Source organism: Eriocheir sinensis, chromosome 43, assembly GCF_024679095.1.
Source record: "Eriocheir sinensis breed Jianghai 21 chromosome 43, ASM2467909v1, whole genome shotgun sequence".
Lineage (NCBI taxonomy): Eukaryota > Metazoa > Arthropoda > Malacostraca > Decapoda > Varunidae > Eriocheir > Eriocheir sinensis.
The window spans coordinates 5,856,502-5,884,057 of NC_066551.1; the positions used below are offsets into that span (position 1 = coordinate 5,856,502).

At 42.2% G+C, this 27,556-nt stretch overlaps 1 protein-coding gene across 1 annotated transcript in view; it reads right to left on the reverse strand.

Annotated features, from left to right (window-relative positions):
* Positions 1-26,890, reverse strand: part of LOC126980214 (uncharacterized) — a 35,257-nt gene extending 8,367 nt beyond the window's left edge. Inside the window, exon 1 of the mRNA XM_050829848.1 lies at positions 25,443-26,890. Within this exon, the coding sequence (XP_050685805.1) occupies positions 25,443-25,530 (88 nt within the window). The 5' untranslated portion in view covers positions 25,531-26,890. The remainder of the gene's footprint in view (positions 1-25,442) is intronic.
* Between the last annotated feature and the right edge of the window lie 666 nt (positions 26,891-27,556).

The window sequence follows — 27,556 nt, forward strand, 5'->3', positions numbered from 1 at the left end:
CTTCCTCTCCCTTCCCTTTCTTCCACTTCCATTCACCCACCCTTTATTAACACTCCACTTGCACTCTCTTTTATCCCTTCCACCTTACAGTCACAATCTCACTTCCTCCTTCTAAGCATTTTCTCTCTTCCACTTTTTTCTCTTCCTTCTTTTCTTCCTCCTCCTTATCTCTCACCTGTAATCACATTCTACTCTTTCTCTTTCTCCTCCTCTTATCTGCAACTTCCTTTTTCCTCCCTTTCTCTCATTATCCTTAACCCTCTTCTTTATTCTCCTCCTCTAGTTTATCTTCATCTTCTTTTCCCTCTTCGTCTTCCTCCTCCTCCTCTTCTGTTCTCTAAATTTCTCTTACTGCCATTTCTCTTTATATTCGTATTTTCAAACTCTTCCTCTTCCTTTTCCATTCCTTCTATTCTCTCTTTCTCTTTCTCTTCTTACTCTAACACCCTGTCTTTTCTTTTTTACATTTGTCATTCTCTTTTATTTTCTCTCTTCCTCTTTTTCCTTCTTTTTCCATTCCTTACTCTCGTTTCTCTTCTCTTTTTCTCTTCTTACTCTAACACCCTGTCTCTTCTTTTTCACACTCCTCTTTTATATTCTCTCTTCCTCTTTCTCCTCTTACCTTAACGCCCTCCTCGTTTTCCTTCTTTTCCTTTTTCCACTTCTAATATTCCATTATTTTTCCTCTTCCTCATTCTCTTCTTATTCTGACACTCTCCACTTCTCTTCCTCTTATCACTTTTCAACCTTCTTTCTCTTCCCTTTTCCTCTTTTTCTTCTTCTGTTTTTCTGTCTTCTTTAGTTCTTCTGTTTTCGTTTTATTGTGTCTTTCTTTCCCTTTTTCTCTCTCATTTTCTCTTACCTCCCCTTTCTCTTCTCCTTTTCTTTTCCGCCTCTTTTCCTTCCTCTTCTACGTCTTGTTGTCTTTCTTGTTCCTTTTGTTCGTGTTCTTTTTCTCTTATTACCCAAACACTTTTACTCTCCCTCCACTCCACCACTCCACCACCCCTCCACTCTAATCTCCCCTTCCACCTTACTCTCTCCCCTCCTTGCCTCCTCCTCCCCACCCTCCCGCCCCCTCAACCAGTAGCACGGCGTCGGCACATCTGAATTTATGATCGGAGTTAATAATTGGAACACTTGGAACGCTATCATCAGCGCGGCGCCAAAACAGGTAACTTAATTAACACATCTACGAGGCAGGTAATTAGTGTTCGAGTCTTCATAATTGGCCTTTTGATCGAATTCTCGGCTGATTGAATTATTATCTTACGTATGACGAGTGAGTGAGTGCGTGCGTGTGTGTGTGGGAGGGGGAGGGAGAGGGGGAGAGGAGGTAGTGGATGAGGGCGTGTTTTTTGTCTCTTGTGTGTTTCTTTGGGTGTTGTTGTTGTTGTTGTTGGTGGTGGTGGTGGTGATGGTGGTGGTGGTTATTAAATATACCTTTGTTTCATCTTGGTATACTAATGATTATGAAGTTAGTGGAGCGAGTGGTTGTGGTGGTGGTGGTGATAGTGGTGATGGTGGTGGTGATGATAGTGGTGATGATGATGGTGATAGTGGTTTCATTTATATATTTTTATTTTTTTGCATAGGTTGAAATTTACACACTCGAAGCATTTATCAAACTCTTCCTCTTCTTCCTCCTCCTCTTTTCCTCCTCCTCCTCCTCCAACACCACCTTGACACCTCCACACCTGTTCTCCTCACCCCGAATCACGCTCACCCCCGCCACACCACCCCGCCGCACGCTGTCCTCTCATTTCCTTAACCAAACACCGCCTCGCACGCTTCCCGCCCTTCCTGGCACCGCGGGCAAGGAGGGAACCCGCAGACTACATCCTGCATCCTACCTAGCCTCTCGTAGTCCTGCCGTATCCTTAAGTATCCTACAGGCCTATCATCCTACATCATTCCTCTCAAGCCTCCTGCAGTACCCTTCTGTATCCTTAAGTATCCTACAGACCTATCATCCTACATCATTCCTCTCAAGCCTCCTGCAGTACCCTTCTGTATCCTTAAGTATCCTGCAAACCTACCTTCCTACAGCACTCCTACTTGGCCTCTTCCCTTGTATCCTTGCGTATCCCTAAGTATCCTGCAAACTATACCTTCCTATGGCACTCCTACCTCGCCTCCTGCAGAATCCTTGTATCCTTCTGTATTCTGCAAACCACCATCCTACACCACTCCTACTTTTGCTTCTGCAGTATCCTTCTGTGTCCTTAAGCATCCTGCAAGTCCACTTTCCTACAGTACTCCCATATCTGTTCTCCTGTAGTATTCTTGTATCCTTCTGCATCGTTAAGTATCCTGCAAGTCTACTTTCCTACAGTACTCCTATATCTGTTCTCCTGTAGTATTCTTGTATCCTTCTGCATCGTTAAGTATCCTGCAAGTCTACTTTCCTACAGTACTCCTATATCTATTCTCCTGTAGTATTCTTGTATCCTTCTGCATCGTTAAGTATCCTGCAAGTCTACTTTCCTACAGTACTCCTATATCTGTTCTCCTGTAGTATTCTTGTATCCTTCTGCATCCTTAAGTATCCTGCAAGTCTACATATGAGCAACTAGTGCAACCTATACATCAAAATTTCCTCAACAAACAAAACATCTACAGGAAACATCACGAGAATTATAAACTATGTCAACACTTTCAAGATCAACACCAGAAAAAAAAACATTGAGGCGACGCATGAGATCAAAATGTCAGCTGATTCCGGGAATGTTAATCTGCGCCATAAATCACCGCCAGGCGCCACAACGATAAGTTCCTGAAATCACGGAGGCAGCAGATAAGCGGGAGTGAGCAAACACGGGGTTACTAGCGACGGATCCAACACCCTGATAAGGACGACTGGATCCCGTTCCCTTCGCCTCCACGCCTACTCACCTCTCGCCTCGCCCGTTCAGAGTCCCGCCGTTATCTCGAGTTGGCGATAAGAAGACAAGGTTCCGTTTGTGGTTGTGTGACGTGATTTAGGATTCAAGCGTTTGTTAACTTGGAGTGTAAATAAACATTGCGTCTTTTTAATGGCTGTTGACGTGCAATATGTCTCTATGGAGGGTCGTAGAGGTAAGGTTGGGGGCATATGCTAAAACAGCGCGTTGCCTCGGTGTTCCTCTCCGTCTCTCTTGACCCGTGAGACTGAAAAGAAAACAAGAAGAAGAAGGAAAGAAGAAGAGAAAGAAGAAGAAGAAAAGAAGAGGAAGTGGTGGTGATGATGAGATAGATAGATTAATAGATAGATAGATAGATAAACAGATAGACAGAGAGAGAGAGAGAGAAAGGGGGAGTGAGGGGTGAGGGCGGAGGGGAAGTGAGCTGCTAAGGGGTGGAAATGGGCTGAAATAATGGCATACCAGAGGGGGTGAGCGGCGTAAGGGAGAATATTTAATGGCCGATTCACGGACTTGAGAGTAATTAAGTGTGAACACCGAGAACCCGCTGTGTGAAGCCCGGACCGGCGGAACACTGGCGGAACACTGAACTCTGAACACTGAACACTAGCTTAATATATGAACACTAACTGAACACTAACTAAACATTTTTTTAATTCTAACTGAACACTAACTAAACATTTTTTGAACTCTAACTGAACACTGACTACACATTTTCTGACCACCGAACACAAAATGAACACCGAGTTAACGGCACACTAATAAAATACTGAATACTAATCGACCACTAACCTAACGTAGAACACTAATCGAACACTGAAGGAACTTTGACTGAATTTTGACTGATCTCCAGCTGAACACTAACTGAACACTGAAGTCTGAAGAACGAGCACTAACTGAACACTTTCTGAACACTAACTGAACACTCAATGAACGCAACACTAACCGAACACTGAACATTTTCTGAGCACAAACTGAACTTTTTTGCCTTCATATTTTCGGCCTAGAACCGCTTCCTTTGCTGTAAGAAAAGCTAACAGAAGATTGAACAGTAACATAACATTCTGAACACTTACTGAACGCTGAGTACTTGGCTAAACGATAACGGAACTCTGAATTTTGCCTTGAACCTTAACTCAGCCTTTTCTGATTCCCAACTGACCGAATAACTGAAGGAACGTTGACTGAATTCTGACTGATCTCTCACTGAACGCATGTCTATTTGCTTTTATTGGAGCAGAACTGAGTGGGCTTCTCCTTAATCTTTTTTTAGCTTGCGCTGTAAAATAAAGAACACTGAACGCTAACTGAACTGACTGACTGACTAACTGACTGACCGAGAACGGATATTATGAGGACGACTACGAGGACGAATAGGAGGAGGAGGAGGAGGACGAGAATGAGTAAGAGAAGGAGATAGAGAAAACCTTGACAAAGAGAATGAAGAGGAGGAGGTGAAGGAGAAGTCGGTAAAGAAGGTGTTAAAGAGATTTAGATAAAGAGGGATTTAAAGGAAGAGAAAGGAAACAAAGAGTAAAAGGACACGAGGAGGAGGAGGAGAAAGAAGAGGAGGAGGAGGAGGAGGAGTGTTTGTTTGTGTGTTTGTCTGTTGATTTGTGTCGCCCTCTGTTTTACCTTCTCTTTAATCTATACCTTCCTCCTCCTCCTCCTCCTCCTCCTCCTCCTCCTCCTCCTTTTTCATCTCCAGTGCTCCTCCTTCATTTTAATCCTCAACTTCCTCTCCTCCACATCTTCCTCCTCCTCTTCCTCTTCACCTTGCTACTCCTCTCCCTCCTCCTCCTCCTCCTCCTCCTCTTGTTCGTTTTCATCTTCATCTTCTTCCCCCTCTTTCACCTCATCTTCCTCCTCTTCCTCTTTATCATCTTTAGCACGGTACCTCTTCCTTCCTCTCTTCCTCCACCCCCTCCTCTCCTTTCCTCTCCTCACTCTCTCTCCCCTTATCTCGTATATCTGTCGACTCTCTCTCTCTCTCTCTCTCTCTCTCTCTCTCTCTCTCTCTCTCTCTCTCTCTCTCTCTCTCTCTCTCTCTCTCTCTCTCTCTCTCTCTCTCTCACATACAATCTGTCGCAGCTATTGATTGACCACCCTCTCCTCACTCACAATTACTTCTCTCTTTATGCGCCAGACTCCCCTCTCTCTCCCTCTCTCTCTCTCTCTCTCTCTCCCTCTCTCCCTCTCTCTCTCCCCTCCTAACATTATTGCTGTCTCTCCTCTTCTTTCGACGCATCCAGCAATCCTTCCTCGATATTTATGCTCCCTGGTGTGTGTGTGTGTGTGTGTGTGTGTGTGTGTGTGTGTGTGTGTGTGTGTGTGTTTGGTTTGCTCTTTCACACACACACACACACACACACACACACACACACACACAGAGGGATGATGGCAAGCTAAGGAAAGCCATCGATCGGTACTTGGTCTCTCTCTCTCTCTCTCTCTCTCTCTCTCTCTCTCTCTCTCTCTCTCTCTCTCTCTCTCTCTCTCTCTCTCTCTCATCCGATGGTAGGGGAAGGAAAGGAGGGAGGAAAGGAAAAAGGGAGAAGAGGAGGAGGAGGAGGAGGAGGAGGAGGAGGAGGAGGAGGAGGAATGGAGGGAAAGGTGAGGTAAGGAGGAGCAATAAATAATACGCGAGAACAGAGAATAAAATGGAGAGGATGAAGGAGAGAAGGAGATGGCGGAGAGAGAGAGAGAGAGAGAGAGAGAGAGAGAGAGAGCTGTCACTATCATCACATCTCACTCTCTGTTGCTATTCTTGTTGTTGTTGTTGTTGTTGTTGTTGTTGTTGTTGCCGGCCACATCTTTTTATACCCTTCGCGGAAAACAATCTTCGCCATTTCGGGTTGATTAGAATCGTTATTGAAGCTTCCAAGAACGACGAAAACAAAGAAGATACCTGGAATGCCCTCTCCCCTTTTGCCAGTAGTAGTAGTAGTAGTAGTAGTGGTAGTAATTGTTGTTTTTGTAATAGTTGTAGATGTAGTAGTAGCTTTTGTTCTTGTATTTATTTTTGTAGAAGTAGTAGTAGTATAGTTTGTAGTAGTAGTAGTAGTAGTGGTAGTGGTAGTAGTAGTTGTGGTAGTAGTAGTAGTAGTAGTAGTAGTAGTAGTAGTGGTAGTGGTAGTAGTAGTTGTGGTAGTAGTAGTAGTAGTAGTAGTAGTAGTAGTAGTAGTAGTAGTAGTAGTAGTAGTAGTAGTAGTAGTAGTAGTAGTAGTAGTAGTAGTGGTAATAGTAAAGGTAGAAGCAGTTACATTATAATCTTCCATCTTCCTCCTCTTCCTCTTCCCCTTCCTCCTCCTCCTCCTCCTCCTGATCATCATCATCACAACCATCACCATCACCATCACCCTCCCTCTCACACCTTCCTTTCTTCTTCCACAGGTGACGAAGGCGGTGGAGGTGGTGGAGGACAGACGAAGGGGGGACAGGGGAGGGGCGTCGCACCTTCCTCGGCAGGTAAGTAATTAACACCAGGGGGGGGCGGGGGGGGGGGGGTCGCTGTCCTGTGCACCTGTCCCGTATTTTTCCACAACTCGCGTTCAGATTTTTGTGCGCGAGTTCTTACTGCTTGTGTACTGATTTTTTTTCGTTCGTGTATTTTCTTCATTTTTATTTTTATTTTCTTATGTTCGTTTTTTTGTGCGATGGCGGTTGTGGTTGTAGTAGCGGTAATAGTATTTTTCTTGTTATTTCTCTATTACTTATATTCCTAATGTTTGTTATTCCTGATTTTAGTTATTTTTTCTTTACTGTTATCTCCGATTTTTGTGATTACCGATTTTTCTTATTCCCGATTTTTGTCAACGCCGATTTTCCTTATTCCCGATTTTAGTTTTTCTTCATTTTCCTTGTTCCCGATTTTAGTTGTTCTTTATTTTCCTTATTCCCGATTTTAGTTTTTCTTTATTTTCCTTATTCCCGATTTTAGTTGTTCTTTATTTTTCTTATTCCCGATTTTAGTTTTTCTTTATTTTCCTTGTTCCCGATTTTAGTTGTTCTTTATTTTCCTTATTCCCGATTTTAATTTTTCTTTATTTTCCTTATTCCCGATTTTAGTTGTTCTTTATTTTTCTTATTCCCGATTTTAGTTTTTCCTTATTTTCCTTATTCCCGATTTTAGTTTTTCTTTATTTTCCTTATTCCCGATTTTAGTTTTTCTCTTATTTTCCTTATTCCCGATTTTAGTGTTTCTACATCTTCCTTATTCCCGATTTTAGTTTTTCTTTATTTCCGTCCTCCCGATTTTAGTTTTTCTTTATTTTCCTTATTCCCGATTTTAGTTTTTCTTTATTTTCCTTATTCCCGATTTTAGTTTTTCTTTATTTTCCTTATTCCCGATTTTAGTTTTTCTTTATTTTCCTTATTCCCGATTTTAGTTTTTCTTTATTTTCCGTCCTCCCGATTTTAGTTTTTCTTTATTTTCCTTATTCCCGATTTTAGTTGTTCTTTATTTTCCTTACTCCCGATTTTAGTTTTTCTTTATTTTCCTTACTCCCGATTTTAGTTGTTCTTTATTTTCCTTATTCCCGATTTAAGTTAGTCTATTTTTCTTATTCCCGATTTTTATCATTCTCGAATTTGTATTTTTTATTTTCGTTATTCATATTTCTTTTTTCCTCTCTCTTATTCCCAATCTGTTATTCCCGATTATTTATTCCCAGTTTTGGTTATTCACGAGCTTTGCTATTCAAGATTTGATTTATTCCCAATACTTGTTATTCCTCCAATTTTTGCTGAACCGATTTTAATTGTGCCCGATTTGTGCTATTCCCGATTTTTGTTAAACCGATTTTATGTTATTAACCGATTTATGTTATTCCTGAGTTATTATTCGTTCTTATTTGCAATTCCCGATATTTTGTTGTTTCCGATTATTTTTGCATTATTCATTTCTGTTACCGATATAATTTTGCCCTGTACTCGATTTTTTTTTTGGGGGGGGGGGAGAGAGATTTTTCAAGGCCATTTCCCTTATGTTTTCGCTTTCATTTTTTTTCCCAGTTCAAACACATTTAATCTTATCTTTCACTATTCTGTCACGGCGCAGGTTGATAGGATTTTGTTTTTGAGAGAGCGTTCCTATATTTACTGTGTGTCTTTATTTTTTGCTTCAGTTAGTCGATCTATTTTATTTTTATTCTATAGCATTATATTCAATCTTATTCGCCCTCTATATTGTGATGGCGCAGACTGACAGGATTTTTTTTGAAAGAGTTTCGTTCGTTATTCTTGTTATTTTTTTCACGTGTCCCTAATTTTTTAACGTACATTCAATTTCCGCTTTTTTATGCAATTCTTCGTTTTCTTCATTTTCCACTATTTTGCAATGGCGCTGGTTGACAGGATTTTGTTTTTAGGAGAGTGTTCGTTTTCCCTTTTTTAACGTATCAGTAGTAGTATTTTTTTTATCTCACATTCGCACACTAAACAATTACTTATGTTTTATCTTTCACAATTATCGATGGCGCACGCTGACAGGATTTTGTTTTTTAAGAGCGTGATAGTTTTTTTTTTTAATATACTGTATCACTAACTTTTTTTCTATCATACTCATAAACGCTCATAAACGTTCACTTATTTCTTATCTCCCACAATTCTCCATGGCGGCTGATGACATGCTTTTGTTTTAGATTATTGGTTTTATTTATTTTTATCATATCCTTATTTCTCTGTTTTTTTTCGTACAGCCTTTAATACATGTCTTAATCTCTTATCTTCCACAATTTCCTATGACGCCAGTTGACAGGATTTTGTTATTTAGATACGTTTTGCTTCCTATCTCCATCTCTAGCTTTTACTTCGTTCATTCAGTGTCCGCTTCTTACACAATCATTCATCTCTTATCTTCTACATTTTTCCTCATCGCGCAGGCTGACAGGATTTTGTTATTTAGATACGTTTTGCTTCCTATTTTCATCTCTAACTTTTATTTCGTTCATTCAGTGTCCGCTTCTTACGCAGTCATTCATCTCTTATCTACTACATTTTTCCTCTTCGCACAGGTTGACAGGTACAGGTGTTGCTTGTCACGGGCGGGGAGGGAGGGGGAGGAGACGGGTGGCGAGGAAGGTGCAACGCTTTCCTAATTAGCGTACAGGTGTTATGGCGTGACGGGGCGAGGCCGTCACGCGATTTAATATCATTTGGGGAGGCGTGCAATTCCTCGTTTACTCGCTGACGTGGCGTGATGATGTGTTACGATGTGTTATGTGTTGCCAGGTGTTAGCTGTGAGGAGGGGCAGAGTGTGATGTGGACGTGACTGTGTGGGGGGGGTGAGGGGGACTGGGGGGGTGTCTGTGTGTGTTTGGGGGGGAAGGGGTTGGATTGTCGTGTGTGTGTGTGTGTGTGTGTGTGTGTGTGTGTGTGTGTCTCATATATACGTTACATTAGCAAGTTCTTGGGACAGATCAGAATCAGCTTAAAATTATGGACTCTTGACACTCCATTACTGCATACTCCTATCTTCCCTTCCTTCCTTCCTTCTTTCCTTTCTTTTTTATTTTATTTTTCCTTTAAATGTTTCTACTTTCCATTGTTTCTTCCTTTTTTTTTTACTCCTGACATGCAATCGACACTTTTTTCCATCCTGTTCCCTTCCCTTCCCATCTTCTTCCCTTCCTTTCTTCCTCCCTATACTTTCCTTTTCATTATTTATCCCTCCCTTTTCATCTTTTTATCCTGACATGCAGTTGACACCTTATCTACTCTATCCTTCCCTCCTTCCCTTCCTTTGTTCCTTTTCCCTTCCCTTCCCTTCTTCTTCTCTTCCTTTCTTCTTCCCTTCCTTTCTTCCCTCTTCCTTCCTCCCTATACTTTCCTTTCCATTATTTATTCCTCCATTTTCATTTTTTTTCTCCTGACATGTAGTTGACACCTTATCTATTCTACTCTTTCCTCCCTCCCTTCCTTTGTTCCTTTCTCCCTTCCTTCCCCTCTTCTTTTTTTTCTTCTTCATTGATTATGTTATATTGTCGTGCAATCATTATCTTTCCCGGTCAATGCTGATCTTTTCCTTGATTTCACTTTTATTTTTGTTTTCTCGTCCGTTCAGTTCTTTCTTTTCCTCCCTCCGTTTTTTTTCTGTCGCTTTCTTCCTTCTCGGGTTCCTTCCTTCCTTCCTTCCATCCTTCCTTCCTTCCTTCCTCCTTCCTTCCGTCATTATGTCTCTCCTTCATGCCTCCGTTTTCACTTTTAGACACATACTCAGAAAAGAGAGAGAGAAAAAAAATGATGCAAAACACAATATTACGTTTACACTCATTCCCTACACACACACACACACACACACACACACACACACACACACACACACACACACACACAGACACACACAGCCCCTCCCACACACAAAAAAAGGAGAAAAAAAACATATACCCGGGTTGCCGCCGTACAGAAAAAAGCTACCAAAGATAAATCATATATATTCATTATTAACCAAACATTCCGCTTGCCAAATCAAAGCCCGACATCATTTTCATCCATGGGCGCGTTACAGAAGCAGCTTAATATATTGGTTCACGAGTAAAGCTTTTGTGCTAATCTCCACACACACATTCACGCACACGCACACGCACTCTCTCTCTCTCTCTCTCTCTCTCTCTCTCTCTCTCTCTCTCTCTCTCTCTCTCCCCGGGTCTTCATTTCTCCCTCCTTCGGCCCAAAAACAACGAAAGACAAACAAACAAGGAGAAGAAGAGGAAGACCCGTCGTGAACGCGTCTGACAGCGGCACGAGAAAAATTAAAACAGTCTTGAAAGGTGTGTAGTCTCTCTCTCTCTCTCTCTCTCTCTCTCTCTCTCTCTCTCTCTCTCATAATAAATCCTAAATCAAAATGTTGGTCCCGAGTTTGGAGCCATCCGGGCCGTGTTCCGTGCGGGCAGGTGAGCTTCCTCCGGCCCGCTAATTAACACCTGAGTTTTATGAGGTAATTGCGTCGAGGCGGCACTGGGCGAGAGAGACAGACAGACAGACAGACAGACACACACACACACACACACACACACACACTTTTTTCACATATATTCACTCACACACTCACGCACGAACGCATAAAACATAATTTCCAATGATATAATCCTGCCAGACGTGTGTGTGTGTGTGTGTGTGTGTGTGTGTGTGTGTTTCCGTCGTGTATACATATTTACAATCATAACTTTCAAACACACACACACACACACACACACACACACACACACACACACACACACACACACACACACACACGCACACACACACACACACACACACACACTATTTCCATCCCCTATTTAAATTATTTCCCTATTTCCTTAACTTTTTCCTCACTTTCGAATCATGAAGTGAAACAAAATCATAACGTGGACGCAAGGAAATTAATGTCCTTTTTATTTTGTTATTTATCTTTTTTTTTCTGGCACTGTTGCTTAAATAATGGATCCGTTCGCTTGCTGAGGACGTGCTGAGTTCTGGATGAGACTAAAACGACTCAGCAATGTCCTCAGCTCTCTCCTCAGCAGCGTTCTTAAAGGAGCGAAAGGAGGAGGTGTCTGGGCAGCACGGCGGAGCATAGGAAGGATGAAAAATGAAAAAATAGGCCTATGAGGGAAATTCTTTATATGTATTCCCTTGTATGCCAAAAAAAAAGTGTCGTTGAAGAGATAAAGGCGTATGAGAGCTAATCCTTATATGTATTCTATTATATATTACTAGTTTGTTGATGTGCTTATGACCTCCCTAGAGTATAATTAAAACATCTATCATTATGCGTTTATGTTAATTAATTCGTGCGTGTGCAAAAATCTTCCTTACATAAAAAAAGTGTCGTTGAGATAAAGGCGTATGAGAGCTAATCCTTATATGTATTCACTTATATATAACTAATTTGTTGATGTGCTTATGACCTTCCTAGAGTATAATTAAAACATCTATCATTATGCGTCTATGTTAATTAATTCGTGCGTGTGCAAAAATCTTCCTTACATAATACAGCTAGCATGTGTATGTGCGTATAATTACTGCATTTACGTGTATTAATTCTCACGCATGCAAAACCTTCCCCTCTCTCTCTCTCTCTCTCTCCCTCTCGACCCGCCGCCATTCCTGAAAGCTACGAACGTTCTTGAATTAGAGTGAATCATGTCTCGTTAGCATGAGGAACAGACAGCACGCACGCCTCTCGTTGTTCCTTCTTTCTTCTTTCCTGTCTTTTCCTTCCTTCATTCCTTTCGATGGCTTTCCTCTCCGTCCTCTGCCATTCCTAATTAAAGCTTTGATCGTGTGTTAGGACCCTATGAAGAACAGACAGCACTTTCGCCTCTGCTTGTCCTCACTTTCTCCTTTCCTGTCTTTTCATTCCTTCTTTTCTTTCGTTGGCTTTCCTCTTTCTTTCCGTCCTCTGCCATTTTAAACAGCTACGATCGTGTATTTAACCCTATAATATATAAAACAGCAAAATATATAAGACAGCTCTATAACAGACAGCACTTTCGCGTTTAGTTGTCCTCTCTTTCTTCTTTCCTGTCTTTCCCTTTCCTTCATTTTTTTCGATAGCTTTCCTCTTTCTCTGTCCTCTGCCTCTGCTACGATCGTGTAATATATTGCATGAAGAACAGACAGCACTTGCGCCTCTCATAACTAACACTTCACTATGGCCTTCCTTCCTTCTTTCCGACAGCTATCCTCTCTCCCTGTCCCCCGCCATTCCTAATTAAAAAGCTACGAACATTCTTAAATTATCGTGTATTAGGATTCATTAGCAGGAACAGACAGCATGCACGCTTCTCGTTCTTCTCTCGTTTCTCTTTCCTTCTTGTCTTCATATCAGTAATTTTCCTCCCTTTCTGTCCTCCGTTCCTAAAAAAAAACCAAGATCCTCAAATTAACGTGAATCAGACCCTATTAGCATGAAGAACGCCTCTCATAACACTGAATACCACGTTCCTTTTTTCCTTCCTTCCTTCCTTCCTTTCTCTTTTCCTGTCCTCCGTCATTCCTAACTAAACCGCTACTAACATTCTTAAATTAACGTGTCTTAGGACCCATAAGTATTAACATTCACGCTTTTCATAGTACTGTTTTTCCTCTCTTCCTTCCTTCTTTCACACTACCTTCCTTCCTTCCTTTCCATTATCTTCCTTCCTTCCTTCCCAATAGCTAATACGACCATTCTTAATTAACGTGTATTAGGACCCATAAGTATTAACATTCACGCTCTTCATAGTACTGTTTTTCCTCTCTTCCTTCCTTATTTCACACTACCTTCCTTCCTTCCTTTCCATTATCTTCCTTCCTTCCTTCCCAATAGCTAATACGACCATTCTTAATTAACGTGTATTAGGACCCATAAGTATTAGCATTCAAGCTTCTCATAGAACTGCCTTTCCTTTCTTCCTTCCTTATTTCACACTATCTTCCTTCCTATGCATTAGCTTCCTTCCTTTCTTCCCATTAGCTTCTGTATTTTCCCACCATAACTTCCTTTCCTTACCCTTATCTTCCCTCTTTCCCTCCTATACTACCCTCATCTCTCACCCTTTCAAACCTCACCCCGCCGCCGCTAAGTTCCCCCCTTGACTCGCGCCCCGCAATGCCTCTCTCACCGCTGCATTGTGACGGCACGAGCGCGCTTTGTGTCGGCTCGTGTACTCTTAGCGCGGGGACAGCGGGGAGAGGAGAGGAGAGGAGGGAGAGCGCTCTGAACACAAGGCCGTCGGGGGAGCAGCGGCGGGTGGCGATAGCTTAGCCCGGCACCGCTGTTAGGAGTTTTTCACGATGTTAACCTGGTACCTGCGGGGATCATGTTTCTTAAATGCCCCTCTAAGCGAGAATAGTGAGAAAAAATCATCACTCACGCAAACCATTTCATTATATATATATCAACGCATTTGTGATCAGTTATGCATCATCTATTTTGGGGGGGTTTATATCATGGCACAAATTTGGCCCGTCGCTGCTACACGGTTAAAGGGTGTTCGGTTGCATGTATAAGGGACTGAGTTGCTTGGAGGGTGTTTGATGTTTGAATGGTGATGTTTAGGTTGGTGTTATGAGACGTTTCCGCCTTCCACATCCTTCCAATGACCGAAAAAAGAGATGAATCGGGTTCTAACGAGTGTTTTATATTTCACGTTCATGGCAGTAAGGAAGCATTGTCAGTCAACCACCACCAGGGTCATAAAACTAGCCCTCTTGAAGAATCCCGCAGCCTCTATGAAAGCCTTGTCAAATGTGTGTGTGTGTGTGTGTGTGTGTGTGTGTGTGTGTGTTTAAGGATATGAACTTCAGTATGAATAGCATTTTCCCAGTTACGAATATGCTGTGGCGAGGTTCAGTGCGTTCCCTTGTAGACTGAACCGTTCTGGCGATGTGTAGAGGTTATTAACAATTCCTCCACTACAACCCCCACTAAAGACTTTACTCCTAACACAACCTATAACTTCACTATCACTGGAAATGTAAACACTATTGATATCCATTTACCCAAGCTGTAAAACTATGAGAGTGAATGTGACTTATTATTGTGTAAACAGCTCATCTTCATTCTAAATAAGCTTCTACGAGTTTTATTTTGCTCTTTATGATAGGCTATGTTTAAAAGTGCATGTTGGTTGGGTAGTGTCTGAAGTGCATTATGTGAAGTCTAAATATTGATACTATTGTTTTATGTATCTCTTTAGGGTGTATTTAATTGGAGATGTTAGTGTGGTCGTATAGAAGACTTACCAGCGCTGAGGATTGTTAGCGCCAGAATGGTTATAATATTTGATGTGATTTGCATTATCTGAACTTTAAATAGCCTGATACGAGTTTCCTTCTTGCTCGTTAGGCCATGTTCAAAAGTGCTCCTGTGTACATAAAGAAACTCTGCCAGAATGGTTATAATATTTAGGGTGAATTGCATTATGTAGAGTCTTGATATGCCGGGATGAGCTTGATGGTGTCTTCCTGGTTACGCATAAGAGTCTAAACAGCTGTGGGGTTAATTAGTGCTTTCCTCTCGACCTTCAGGCTATTTAGGGTTTTCCTTTGAATGAATTTAAACACTGAGCAGCTGTGAGGATGGCTACTACACAAAGGATGGTTATAATTGGTGTGATTAGCTGGATCGTGACTTTTAATAAGGTATAACGAATCTGAATGTGCTCCCTTGTAAACAGAGGATACTTGAAGAACGCGGAGACTGGTGAGTATGTTAGAAGCTGTAATACGTTAGTTTGTGGTTAGTATGATGGAAGTATATGATGTGCGTTGCTGAATTTGGACTCTACGTAAGCCAAAACGAACCTTAGGATGCTTGTTTATAGATAGAGGAGAACTGAAGAACGCGGAGACTGGTTAGTATGTTAAAAGTTGTAATACGTTAGTTTGTGGTTAGTATGATTGAAGTATATGATGTGCGTTCCTGAATTTGGACTCTACGTAAGCCAAAACGAATCTTAGGATGCTCGTTTATAGATAGAGGAGAATTGAAGAACGCGGAGACTGGTTAGTATGTTAAAAGTTATAATACGTTAGTTTGTGGTTAGTATGATGGAAGTATATGATATGGGTTGCTGAATTTGGACTCTACGTAAGCCAAAACGAATCTTAGGATGCTTGTTTATAGATAGAGGAGAACTGAAGAACGCGGAGACTGTGTAATACGTTAGTTTGTGGTTAGTATGATTGAAGTATATGATGTGCGTTCCTGAATTTGGACTCTACGTAAGCCAAAACGAACCTTAGGATGCTTGTTTATAGATAGAGGAGAACTGAAGAACGCGGAGACTGGTTAGTATGTTGTAATAATTATGGGAAAGTGTTTTTTTTATAGTAAAGGAAGGAGCTCGAGGGAAAAAAAACAATATTAAATGAAAACAAAAAAAGACCGCCAAGCACTGATCCCATGAAAGTATTGAAGACTGGCCAAAAGAGAGGTCAATTTCGGGTCAGTAGTAAAAGTTAGTAGTACGTTAGTTAGTTAGTTAGTTTGATGGAAGTATAATGGTGTGAGCAGCTTCATATTTGACTCTAATTAAGGTAAAACGAGTCTTGAGGATGTTCGCATATATACATAGAGAAGACTTAAAGAATACCGAGTCTGGTTAAATACACGAATGATGGAAATATTTCGTCTCCTTCGTAAACAAACCGTCTAAGTCATTATTTTCTACTTCCCGGGAAATCAGAAAAAAAACTGTCATTATCTCATTTGGCTTAAGATTTAGGCAGAAATGAAAAGGTTAATTCTAGAACACTCAAACCCTGAATGACGAAGGCAACTATACAAAAATGGGCGTCACATGTTGAAAAAATGATGTAGAGAAAAACCTGGAAATCGATGAAAAGTGGTTTAGGCGATTATTTTACGAGGGTGACGATTTGGTGTTGGCAGTTAAACTTTGCTCTAAATAAGCTAGGACGAGCTGTTCCTTTATACTCAGAGGAGATAAAAAAAAAACAAAAAAAAACGAACAGGCTGGTTAGTTGGTTAGTATTTTTTACAGCGCGGAAAGCAGCTAAAGAGCAAAAACGACAACAAAAAACAATCCCGCTAAAAAATGCCCGTATAAATGTGATAATTAGAGTGAATCGCCTTGTCCGAGTTGAGGTTCCGTGACTGAGTGGTTAGCGCGGCAGGTAACCCACGTTCGATCCCGCTCTTAATCCTCAGGGGCATTACCGTGTTACTTGCCCCCCGCTATTATCGTATTTCGGAAGTAGTTTATCGATTTTCACTATTAATTTACCGGATTTCATTAGGACTATACTGCACTTCAAATGGGAAAAATCGGGCTCAACAGGCAAGACATCACATATAAAAAACATCAGCACCAGACTTCACTTTAGGAAAATACCGAACCTCATGACAAACATCCCGGATTTCACCACAATAAAACGTCTGACTCAGCTATTAAGTCCGTTTGAGCGGGGCCTGCGCGGGGTATTTCCTCTCAGTGGTGATAGAGGCGAAGGCATATGGGTGACAGTGGTGCTTTAGTGGTGCAGTAGCGAGGCAGCGGAAGTGGTGGAACTGAGACAAAGTTTGAGGGTTTGTGGGTGCGGTGGTGGTGGCGGTAAAGGTATGGTGTTGGTGGTAGAGAGAGAGAGAGAGAGTGATGTATTGGGTGTGATGCGTCATTGGTTGAGAGAGGCGCGGCCCTACCCAAAGGGACCTCATATTTGTGTCAGTCGGAGTATAAGAATTAATATATTTGATCTCTTGCTAGAAACACCAGACCTAAGAGTATAAATAAATGGATTCGATCTTATTTGCACTGGCTTCTCGCCTGCTTAGATCGTGTGCAATGTCCCTAAGGAAAGAATGAAGGGAAGGAAGGAAGAAGGGGTTAAGGGTGAGGAGGGGGGTCTTTTGCTTACGTAAGAATTTATATAGATACCAGAGGCTGATAAAAAGACCCACCGCATGCAGAACAGATAAGAAAGGCAGGATATAAACAACTATCAAATTCACCTTTCTAATTACAGGTGGAGGTGGAGATACTAGCCTTTTCAACTTCTGCGTGCGTAAGAATTAATATACAGAGTCATGGCCTGATATTAAAACTCACCGCATGCAGAATAGATAAGGGAATGCGAGATAACAACAACGATCAAATTCACCTTCATAATTACAGGTGAAGGTGGAGATACAGCCTTTTGACCTCGCTCTGACAGGTGCTAACGAAGGGCTCAAGGTTAACACACACACACCTGAGCGACTGATAGCACGGGAATTATTTCTGAGCTGCGAGATAATTCACGACGCGCGGCTTAGTAACGCTTTTTATACAAGGCAAATGAGACAGCTTGTAATACGCTCCTTATACGCATGCCTCGGTGTTGTGGGACGCTGTTGTTTTACGCTCGATCGCCCATATTTTCAAGCATTTCGGGGCTTACTTAAACACACACACACACACACACACACACACACACACACACACACTTTTGATTTTTCGTAGAGGTTGTTGGTATTTTTTCCACGGGTAGGTTTATTAGTCTATACCCTCTCTGAAATCCGATACACTTCGCCGATAAATTCTCAGTGAAATCCGATATATTCAACCGATAAATTCCTAGTGATACCCGATATGTTCAACCGATAAATTCCTAGTGATACCCGATATGTTCAACCGATAAATTCCAAGAGAAACTCGATATATTCAGTCGATAAATTCCTTGTGAAATCCGATATATTGAACCTATAGATTCTTAGTGAAAATTCGATATATTCAGCCGATAAATTCATAGGGAAATCCGATATATTCAGCCGAAAATTTCCTAGTAAAGCCCGATTTATTCAGCCGATAAATTTCTTGTGAAAACGCTATATATTCAGTTGATAAATTATTAGTGAAAACCGATATATTCACCCGATAAATTCTTAGTGATAATCAGCCGATATATTCTTAGTGATAACCCGATATATTCAGCCGATAAATTAATAGTAAACCCGATATATTCACCCGATAAATTTTTAGTCAAAACCGATATATTCAACCGATAAATTCTTAGTAGAAACCCGATATATTCACCCGATAAATTCATAACAGAAACCCAATTTATTCATACTGAGATCCGATTTATTGTCATTAAGATTTGAATTTGTTCCGACTTAGATGTGATAATAAGTTCTTTGTTCCTTATTAAATCGGGTATTGCTCTTCCCACGCAGAACCGATAATACAGTCCTAATGAGATCGGCCTTTTGTTTTTCCATCGCTTCTTCTTCTTCTCTATATAGTTTAATGCCGCGATAAGGTTAATAAAAGATAAAAAAATGAAAACAACAAGAGATTAATAAAAAAAATCGCATTACCCGACCTATATAATCTTTTTTTTTTACTTGTTTAATCCGCCCGTAATTTTACCTTTCCGCTTTTCCGTCGTTTTTTTGTTGTTGTTTTTGTTTGTGTTGTTTAGTAGTGCGTGCGGTGTTATGTATGTTTTATCTATTTGTTTATTGCTTTATTTATTTATTTTAACAAACGTGCGCGCGTGTGTCGATAGTCAACGGTTTATGTGTTTTTCATTAGCGCGAGGTTTTAACTTTATTCCATTAGCCTGTGTGTGTGTGTGTGTGTGTGTGTGTGTGTGTGTGTGTGTGTGTGTGTGTGTGTGTTTTAGTGGAGTTGTCAGTTTCCGTTTGCTTTATTAACGGACACACACACACACACACACACACACACACACACACACCTTGTCCATACCTGCGTTTCCCTATTACTACGGACTTTACCTGTATAATAATAATGTGTTAATGAGCTCACCTGTATACCTTTTTTTCTTCCTCTTGTTATTATTTTCACCTGTGCATTCCTATTAATATGCTTGTGGTTCCTCTTTGTGTGGAGTTAATTGGGGTTTCCTTAATACACGTCTGAGAGCTTGTTTTAGAATTGTTATATAGTATGAATTCGGTGTAATCGGCTGCCTTGTTTAATTTGTATATGTTCTAAGTTTACCTTCAGTTTTGTCATCTCTTATACTGGTTGTTTTTTTAAAGTCTGGTTTGGTGAATGACGTAGTTCTGGGTTAGATTAGTTCTAGAGTTTATTCGCATTGAGTTTACCTGTATTGTTTTTTTGGGGGGTAGCGGTGGACTTGGGTGAGTGATAAAGAATAAACTGGCGGAATAACTGACACAAAAAATACAGAAAGGGAAATAAAGGAACAGGGAAATAAGGGAATAAAAGTGAGTGATGGGCAAAAGATGATAAAAGAAGAACTGACCAGAAGGGAAATAAAATGATCAAAAAAATTACCGTATGATTCTTTAATAAATGATGAAAAAAAACAAAAACATGGGAAATAAATTATAAAAACTAACTTAATGATGGGCAGGAAAAAATAAAGAGAAAAACGACTTACTGACTGAAGACCAATAAATGATAAAAAACTAAACTTACTGAATACCGGGACAAAAAAAAAATATTGAAGCTTACTTGTATATAAAGGATTAATATGCTTCCTTTTTGTGAGGGGGGGGAGGGAGGGGGGGGCGTTGACGCAGCATGAGTATATATAATTACAAGGCGCAGTTTTACTCATATATTCACGGTTTACTGGGCTAAGTTTTCTCTGTATAGTTTTGGGTCAGGTTTGTTTGTGTATATTACTGGTTTACTTATTTTACTCTCACTGTTTCTGTTGTGTGTGGCTGTGAGTTGGGTTTAATCGTATATTGGAGGTTTAATTGGCTATCCTAATTCTTCTCCTTGCAGTGTTTCCGATATAAATGCGATAATATGATCTTTGTTCCTTTTTAACCCGGTAGCAGCGACGGGCCAAATTTGTGGCTTTACCGTGTACCAGCGATGGGCCAAATTTCTGCCCAGATATAAACCTCCCAAAATAGATGATGCATAAACTGATCACACATGCGTTGATATATATTATGAAATGGTTTGCGTGAGTGATGATTCTTTCTCATTGTTTTACTTAGAGGGGCCTTTAACCTACCCTAGCCTAACCTAACCTAACCTAACCTAACCTAACCTAACCTAAGAAACATGACCCCCGCAGCTACCGGGTTAAATCGGGTGTTATTATTCTTCCCACGCAGAGCCGATAATATAGTGTTAATGAGATCGGCCTTTGTTCTTTTTTAATCGCTTCTTCTTCTTCTCTACGAGTATATTGTCTAATGATGCGATGAGGTTTAGGGTTTAGGTTTATATTTTGGGAACACCGATTTTACATTCATCTTTTCTCTGGCATAGTCTTTTTTTTAATTTTGAGTCGGGTTTAATCGTATATCAGTGGTTTACTTGGCTAACCTAATTCTTCTTGCAGTGTATGTAGTGGGTTTAGGTTTATATTTTGGGAACACCGACTTTACTTTCATTTTTCTCTGTCATAGTGTCTGTCATTTTGAATCGGGTTTAATCGTATATTTGTGGTTTACTTGGCTATCCTAATTCTTATCCTTACAGCGATATATCGGGCGGGTTTTGGTTTATATTTTGGGAACACTGACTTGACTTTCATTTTTTTCTCCGGCATAGTGTGTAATTTTTTGGGGTCGGGTTTAATTATATATTGGAGGTTTAATTGGCTATCCTAATTCTTCCCCTTGCAGTGTAGGTATATGGGGCGGGTTTGGGTTTATATTTGGGGTACACCTACTTTACTTTCATTTTTTCCCCTGGCATAGTATCTGTAATTTTTGGGTCGGGTTTAATTGTATATGTGTTCGATGTCCCGGGCTTATTATTATTATTTTTTTGTGTGTGTGGTTTAGCGGTGCAGAGTGTAATATCTTCAGGGGGGTTTATCTGTATGTCTCTGTGTTTTATTGAGTCATTCTAATGTTTTTTTTTTCTGGCAACAAGTTTATCTTTAATTTGAGGCGTGGGTATATTTTTGTGTATTTTCCGCGTTTATTGATTTTTATTTAGGCCGTGAGTGTATCCCTGACTTTGAGTTGGTTTATCTGCGTATTTTAGGAGTTTACCGAGTTTATTTATAGCGTTTTATGACAGCGAGTATATTATGAGTTGATTTATTTGCGTATTTTTGGAGTTTACCGAGTTTATTTATAGCGTTTTATAACAGCGAGTATATTATGAGTTGATTTATTTGCGTATTTTGGGAGTTTACCGCTTTATCTTTTGCGTTTTATGACAGCGAGTATTTTTCTAGTGTTATTTAGCGGGTTTATGTTTATGTATGATGTTTAATTCGTTCATATCCACTGTTTTTATCGCTGCAAGACTACCCAAGGTTTACATAGCAGCGGAGTAATATATATCGGGAAATTCTTGGGTTTAATTTCACTTTTGTTTCGCAGTGAGTCTGTCTCTTATTTTACCAATCGATTCATCTCCGTGTTTTGGGTTCACTGCTTGGGTTCACTTTCACTTTTATTTTGCAGTGAGTCTACGTCTTATTTTAGTAATCGATTCATCTCCATATTTTGGGTTCACTGCTTGGGTTTACTTTCACTTTTGTTTTGCAGTGACTATCTCTTATTTTAGCAATCGATTCGTCTCCGTATTTTTGGTTCACCGAATTTACTTTCACTGTTTTATGGCTCCTGGTCTCTCATTGAATTCGCGTTTGGTTTATCTGTGCATCAGGGGCTTACTAAGGATACTTTCACGGTTTATGCGGTTAAGTGCGTGTTTAAAACTAATTTCCGTGGTATTAGATTCACCTGAACTCTATGTAGGTTTGTATAGTAAAAAATGGTGGGTCCTGTGCGTGAAAGTTAACCATTATATTTTTTCTGGTTTAGTGGGTTTACTTTCAATTTCTTTTTTAAGGGGGGAGAGGAGAAGAGGGCAACGAATCTCTTGGTAATTTTAGGACACGTTTTCAGTCAATATTTAAAGTTTATAAGGTTTGATATCGCTATTTTTTTTAGGGAGAGGTTTACTTAAATTGGAGTATCTGTGCAAGTGTAGATTTTTGGTTTTATCGGGTTTACTTTCACTTTTTTATTTTTGTTTTGGCAGAGCGGTCACCCGTTTTACAATATCAGGTGTTCCCTTATTTTCAAGTGGGTGTTTAAAACTATACTTCCGCGGCATGAGATTCACCTGTAGTATGTAGGTTTGTATAGTAAAAAAAGGCGGGTGTGTAGAGTTGCAAATTGTTCACCTGTTCTGCAATATCAGGTGTTCCCTTATTTTCAAGTGCGTATTTAAAACCTCTTTCCGCGGCATTAGATTCACCTGTAGTATGTAGGTTTGTATAGTTTCTGCAATATCATACCGCGGCATTAGATTCACCTGTAGTATGTAGGTTTGTATAGTAGAAAAAATGGTGGGTAGGCCTATGTAATTGTCTTTGTTTTTATCGCCACATTTATAGACTGGCGATTTCTCTTTTTTTTTCACTCTCATTCTTTTATTATACTAGTTCGCAAATGGCGGTTAATTTCTATATCATAAGGTTATTTTGTTATTTTTGCTATTCATCCGGTATATCGTTTCTAATTCTTTGTTTTCTTTCATTATTGTTGTATTGTTGTTCGTATAAGACAATTGGTTTTCTATACGTCAAAATGCTGTTAATACTTTGCTGTTGATTCTGCTATATCGTTTAAAATTCTGTACGTTTCTCTTCCTTTATTATTGTTGCTATTTATCCGGTATATCGTTTCTAATTCTTTGTTTTCTTTCATTATTGTTTTGTTGTTGTTCGTAAAAGACAATTGATTTTCTATACGTCATAAGGCTGTTAATTTTTTGCCGTTCATTCTGCTATATCGTTTAAAAGTCTGTACGTTTTTCCTCCTCTTTTTTATTATTCTAGGTCGTAAAGGTCGTTTGAGCAATGAGTAGCGGGCTTTTTTTTTCACATTTGCTTCTTTTTTTATGCCCGTGAACTGACTCCTCTGCCGTAAAAAAAAAAAAGGAGGGCTGGTCTTCTACATCAAAGGGTTATTCTGTTAATTATTTGTTATTAACTCTTTCACATTGATTCTTATCGGCAGTGAGCTAACGTCTATATCCCGGGAAGCCTGTGTGTGTAGGGCAACCTAACCTAACCTAACCTAACCTAACCTAACCATCGGGAGCACTTACAATATTGCTCTCGCCCGATCAATACCTGGATTAGAATCTTTTGGGGTCTGTACCTGATGAATGTATATTTAAGTGATTATTTTATTCCTAACCTAACCTAACCTAACCTAACCTAACCTAACCATCGGGAGCACTTACAATATTGCTCTCGCCCGATCAATACCTGGATTAGAATCTCTTGGGGTCTGTACCTGATGAATGTATATTTAAGAGATAATTTTATTCCTAACCTAACCTAACCTAACCTAACCTAACCTAACCATCGGGAGCACTTACAATATTGCTCTCACCCGATCAATACCTGGATTAGAATCTCTTGGGGTCTGTACCTGATGAATGTATATTTAAGTGATTATTTTATTCCTGTTGGTGACGCGGGGATGTATGCGCTAAACCCAGTGTCTGCTAAACGGTTACCACGATGCTTCATTAATATAGATTTTCCCTAACTCTTGGTGGCAATATCTAACGAACATTTGTAAGTGAGGAGTCTGCACAGGAACAGCCAATCGATCACCACAAATCAGCTCCTAGTACCATCTATATCCTCCTTATTGATTAATGTACGTAACCTATTATCTTTTCATTATCTCTCATTATCTGTCTTATTTATCATTATCGCATATGTCTGTCGTACTGAAACTCGCCATATGAAGCTTAATCTTTTTCACTCGTTCACCACTCGTTGTAAATAATTTCTTACCAGTATATGTATTTTATCTGAATTTATTGAGTTTAAACCCGCGGCTACGAGTCTCCCCTTACTATTTTACCACAAGAACCTTATCAACAGCCCTTCATCCATATATAAAACAGCAATCAAGTCTCCCTCACTCCCATTTCTCGCCGATGTCTGTATTAAATCTGAATTTCTTAAAGTCTAAAACGTCGCTTCGAGTCTCACCCTGCATGCTATTTTACCGCAAGAGCCTTATCAACAGCCCTTCGTCCACTTATACACACCAATCAAGGCCCCGCACACCCTTCGCCTTGCTCGGAGGTGCTGGAGGGGGTCGGAAGTGCTGGTGGCTCCCTGTAATTCCGGGCCGCTGTTTACATATTATATTAACATGGAGCGCCGCCTCTGTGTTTACTGCCGCCGTCTGCTTATTGGAAAGCGACACGTTACCGGGCTGGCGGCGGCGTGCACCTGCGGCGGCGGGGCCCTCACTCAGCGGTGTTATTAGCGGCGGCGGCGGCGGCGGGCAAGGGTTGTTTCACCGTCGACTTGGAGAGCTTTTAGAGAGTTTTGTCGTTATTTTTAGGAAAGTTGTCCGCCGGAAGTTTATTTTTTTTTAGCTTCGCGACTTATGACTCTATTTGCAACGTGACGATGGCGGGATGGTTTATTATATATATATATATATATATATATATATATATATATATATATATATATATATATATATATATATATATATATATATATATATATATATATATATATTATGAGGTGAAAGATTCAGTTTGGGAATATCGTCGACAGCTGTGCCAACGTTTAACGAGACTTACACTTGCTTGCGAGTTGTATGTTGGGAACCACTGAGATCAGTAAACATGAAAGGAGATGGGTGCTATTCTTATCGATTGAGGCCTGTCACTACTATATAGTAAAGCTGTTTGTGTGTGTGTGTGTGTGTGTATGTGTGTGTGTGTGTTCCCTGAACGGCGTGGCCCAGCGTGGCGGCGGTGCTGTCAACAGGCCTGGCAGGAGGTGCTCGCCGCGGCGGCGGCGGCGCTAACATATGTTTCTGTGGTGCTGTGTCACGCCCGCCGCCACGCACCACATGGCACGCTTTTGATGATTTTGTAGGGAAAGGAAGGGGCCTGAACTCTTTGAGGATGCCACGAACAATGGCTGCGTAGGTCTCGGGCGACACAGAACACCTTCATGACACAGCTCACCTGACTACAGTCGCCCGCCCCGCCCTGCCCCTCCCTAGCTAGTCATCCATCGCCCGCCACACCTGTCAAAAACTTGGGTCACGACCTGGTGCAAGCACTGCGCCGTGACCCGCGGCCATCAAGACTTACCGTCGGCCTTGTCCCGGTCCTTGGGCGTGACGACCCTGAAGGCGCTGGTGCTGCCGCCGGAACACGAGAGGGAGCCTTCCTTCAGCATGGTGGTGGTGACCGCGGCCTGTCCAGGTGTCCTGCGGTCCTCCTCAATGTGTCCTTCCCGGAAAATGTGACGGAAAGGATATTAATGCTTGGCGTCAGGGTAACTTTGGAGGTGCGGCCTTGCAGGTCATCTATAGTGCCTGGCCGAGGCCTTCCAGCCTGCCTCCAGACTAGACTTGGCGCCCAGTCTCCTGGGCCACACCCTGCGGCAGGGCACTCTGGCCACCGTTGTCACAAGTGACCTCCGTCCTCGGGCCGCTGTGCTTCTAGCCTGCAAGAGTTACTGGCGGTGCTGCGGCGGCGACATCGTCGGGGAGGCGGCGGCGTGCAGGTCGAGTCTCGCGCGATTGTTACCTTGACGCTTCAGGTCAAAACGACTGACTTGTCCGTCACCATCAGCGTGTCGAAAAAGTTTATAAATATTAAATAAGTCGCAGCAAATTATTAAGTTGCTTAATGACTGTCAGTGCCTCGGGAAAAGGTCTTAAGTTTTATTTTTGGAGTCAGGCACGGATGCCGCGACGAGCTCCTGCCGGCGACGCCCACCACTCTGCGGCTGTTCCGGCGCGTGCCGCGGCCTTCTGCATCATACAACAGACACAGTCTGGCGCCGAGTCACGCGACGCTGTGTGCCGACGGTGCAGGAGTGGCGCGAGGCGGGCCGCCCTCGACCTGCGGATGGCGGCGGGGGGCGGTGCGGGTGGCGGCGAGTGCGGGCGGCGGTGACGGCGGCGGCGGCGGCGGCGACGACAGCGGGCACACGCGGCAGAGGGGACCACGCACCTCCGGCCAAACACTCCGTCGGACCCACACTGTCTCCCGGGCGCCGCCACCACGGACGTCCATGTTGCTACAACCACGCCGAAATTCAATCAGCACTTCCGACGCATCCTCGCGGCAGGTAGGGCGAGTGTCCCACTGAAGACGGAGCAACTTTCGCCCTTACGACAGCCGCTAAAGCACTTGTCCGCCACTTCATTACCATAATCTTATTGTTGCGTTGACGGCTCTCGTCGACTTCTTTACGCCAGATTTCATAATTCACGAAGGCCGCGCCGCGCCTATCAAGGGCCGCCTCATTAGGCGCCTCATTAGCCCGAGCTGCCGCCCACGCCGCCCGCAAGCAAAACGCCTCTATAAGCAAAAATACTACGCCATATCACAACTGATTCAATTTCTAAAACGAAAATAAAGACCGCCAAAATCTGTAAGAGTGCAAGGCGAGCACTCTGATTGGCGGAGGATTTAGGCGCGCGGCATCCTGATTGACCGTTGGCTGGACAGATTTCCGGCTCCGCCCACCGGCCGCGCACGTGCAGGGCCGCGCGGCGCCCACCCCGCCCAGCACCTCCAAATTGGCCTCTACTTACCTTGTTAGGCAAATCATAGATGGCGTGTCCATTGAAACGCATGAAGCCAGAGTCGTCGCTCACCAGCAGCCGCAGAGCAAAGCCTCGACTGCACGACGCCCTGACTCCGCCCAAGTCCTCGCCGCACCCCGCCTCCGGCAGCTGGCAGCCTGGCGGGGCCGAGGCTGCCTGGCCGCCGCCACGCGCCACGCACCGCCCTCGCCACTATATTGATATTTTTATCGTTTAACACGAGCATTCTTGATGGCGGTCACGACTGGTATTACATTTTTGCGCCATGCACAAGCAGTCTCCGGGGCAAGACAGGGCGGGTGAGTCTGTCGCCAGCGTGCGGCGCTCCTGCCGCAGGGCGCCGAGGGTCGCCGCCACGCCGCGGCCTCGCTCCTTTCCCCGCCGCGGCAGCAGGTGGCCGGGGCGCTGCGAGCTGGGCGGCGGCCAGCACGGGGTAAGAAACACCTCGAAGTGTTGGTGTAATAAATTAAGGAACTTTGTTACCGAAGCGTGGCACTTCACGGCGTCAGGTACGAAACTTTTTCCCATGTAAACAAATCGCAGGCCGTTCGGGCGGTGGCACTGGGCCGCGGGAGAGGCCTGAGGCCGGGCGGCGCGGCTCACCGCCCGCCGCACCTCCAGCAATCTCAACTTGTTCCTCCTCGA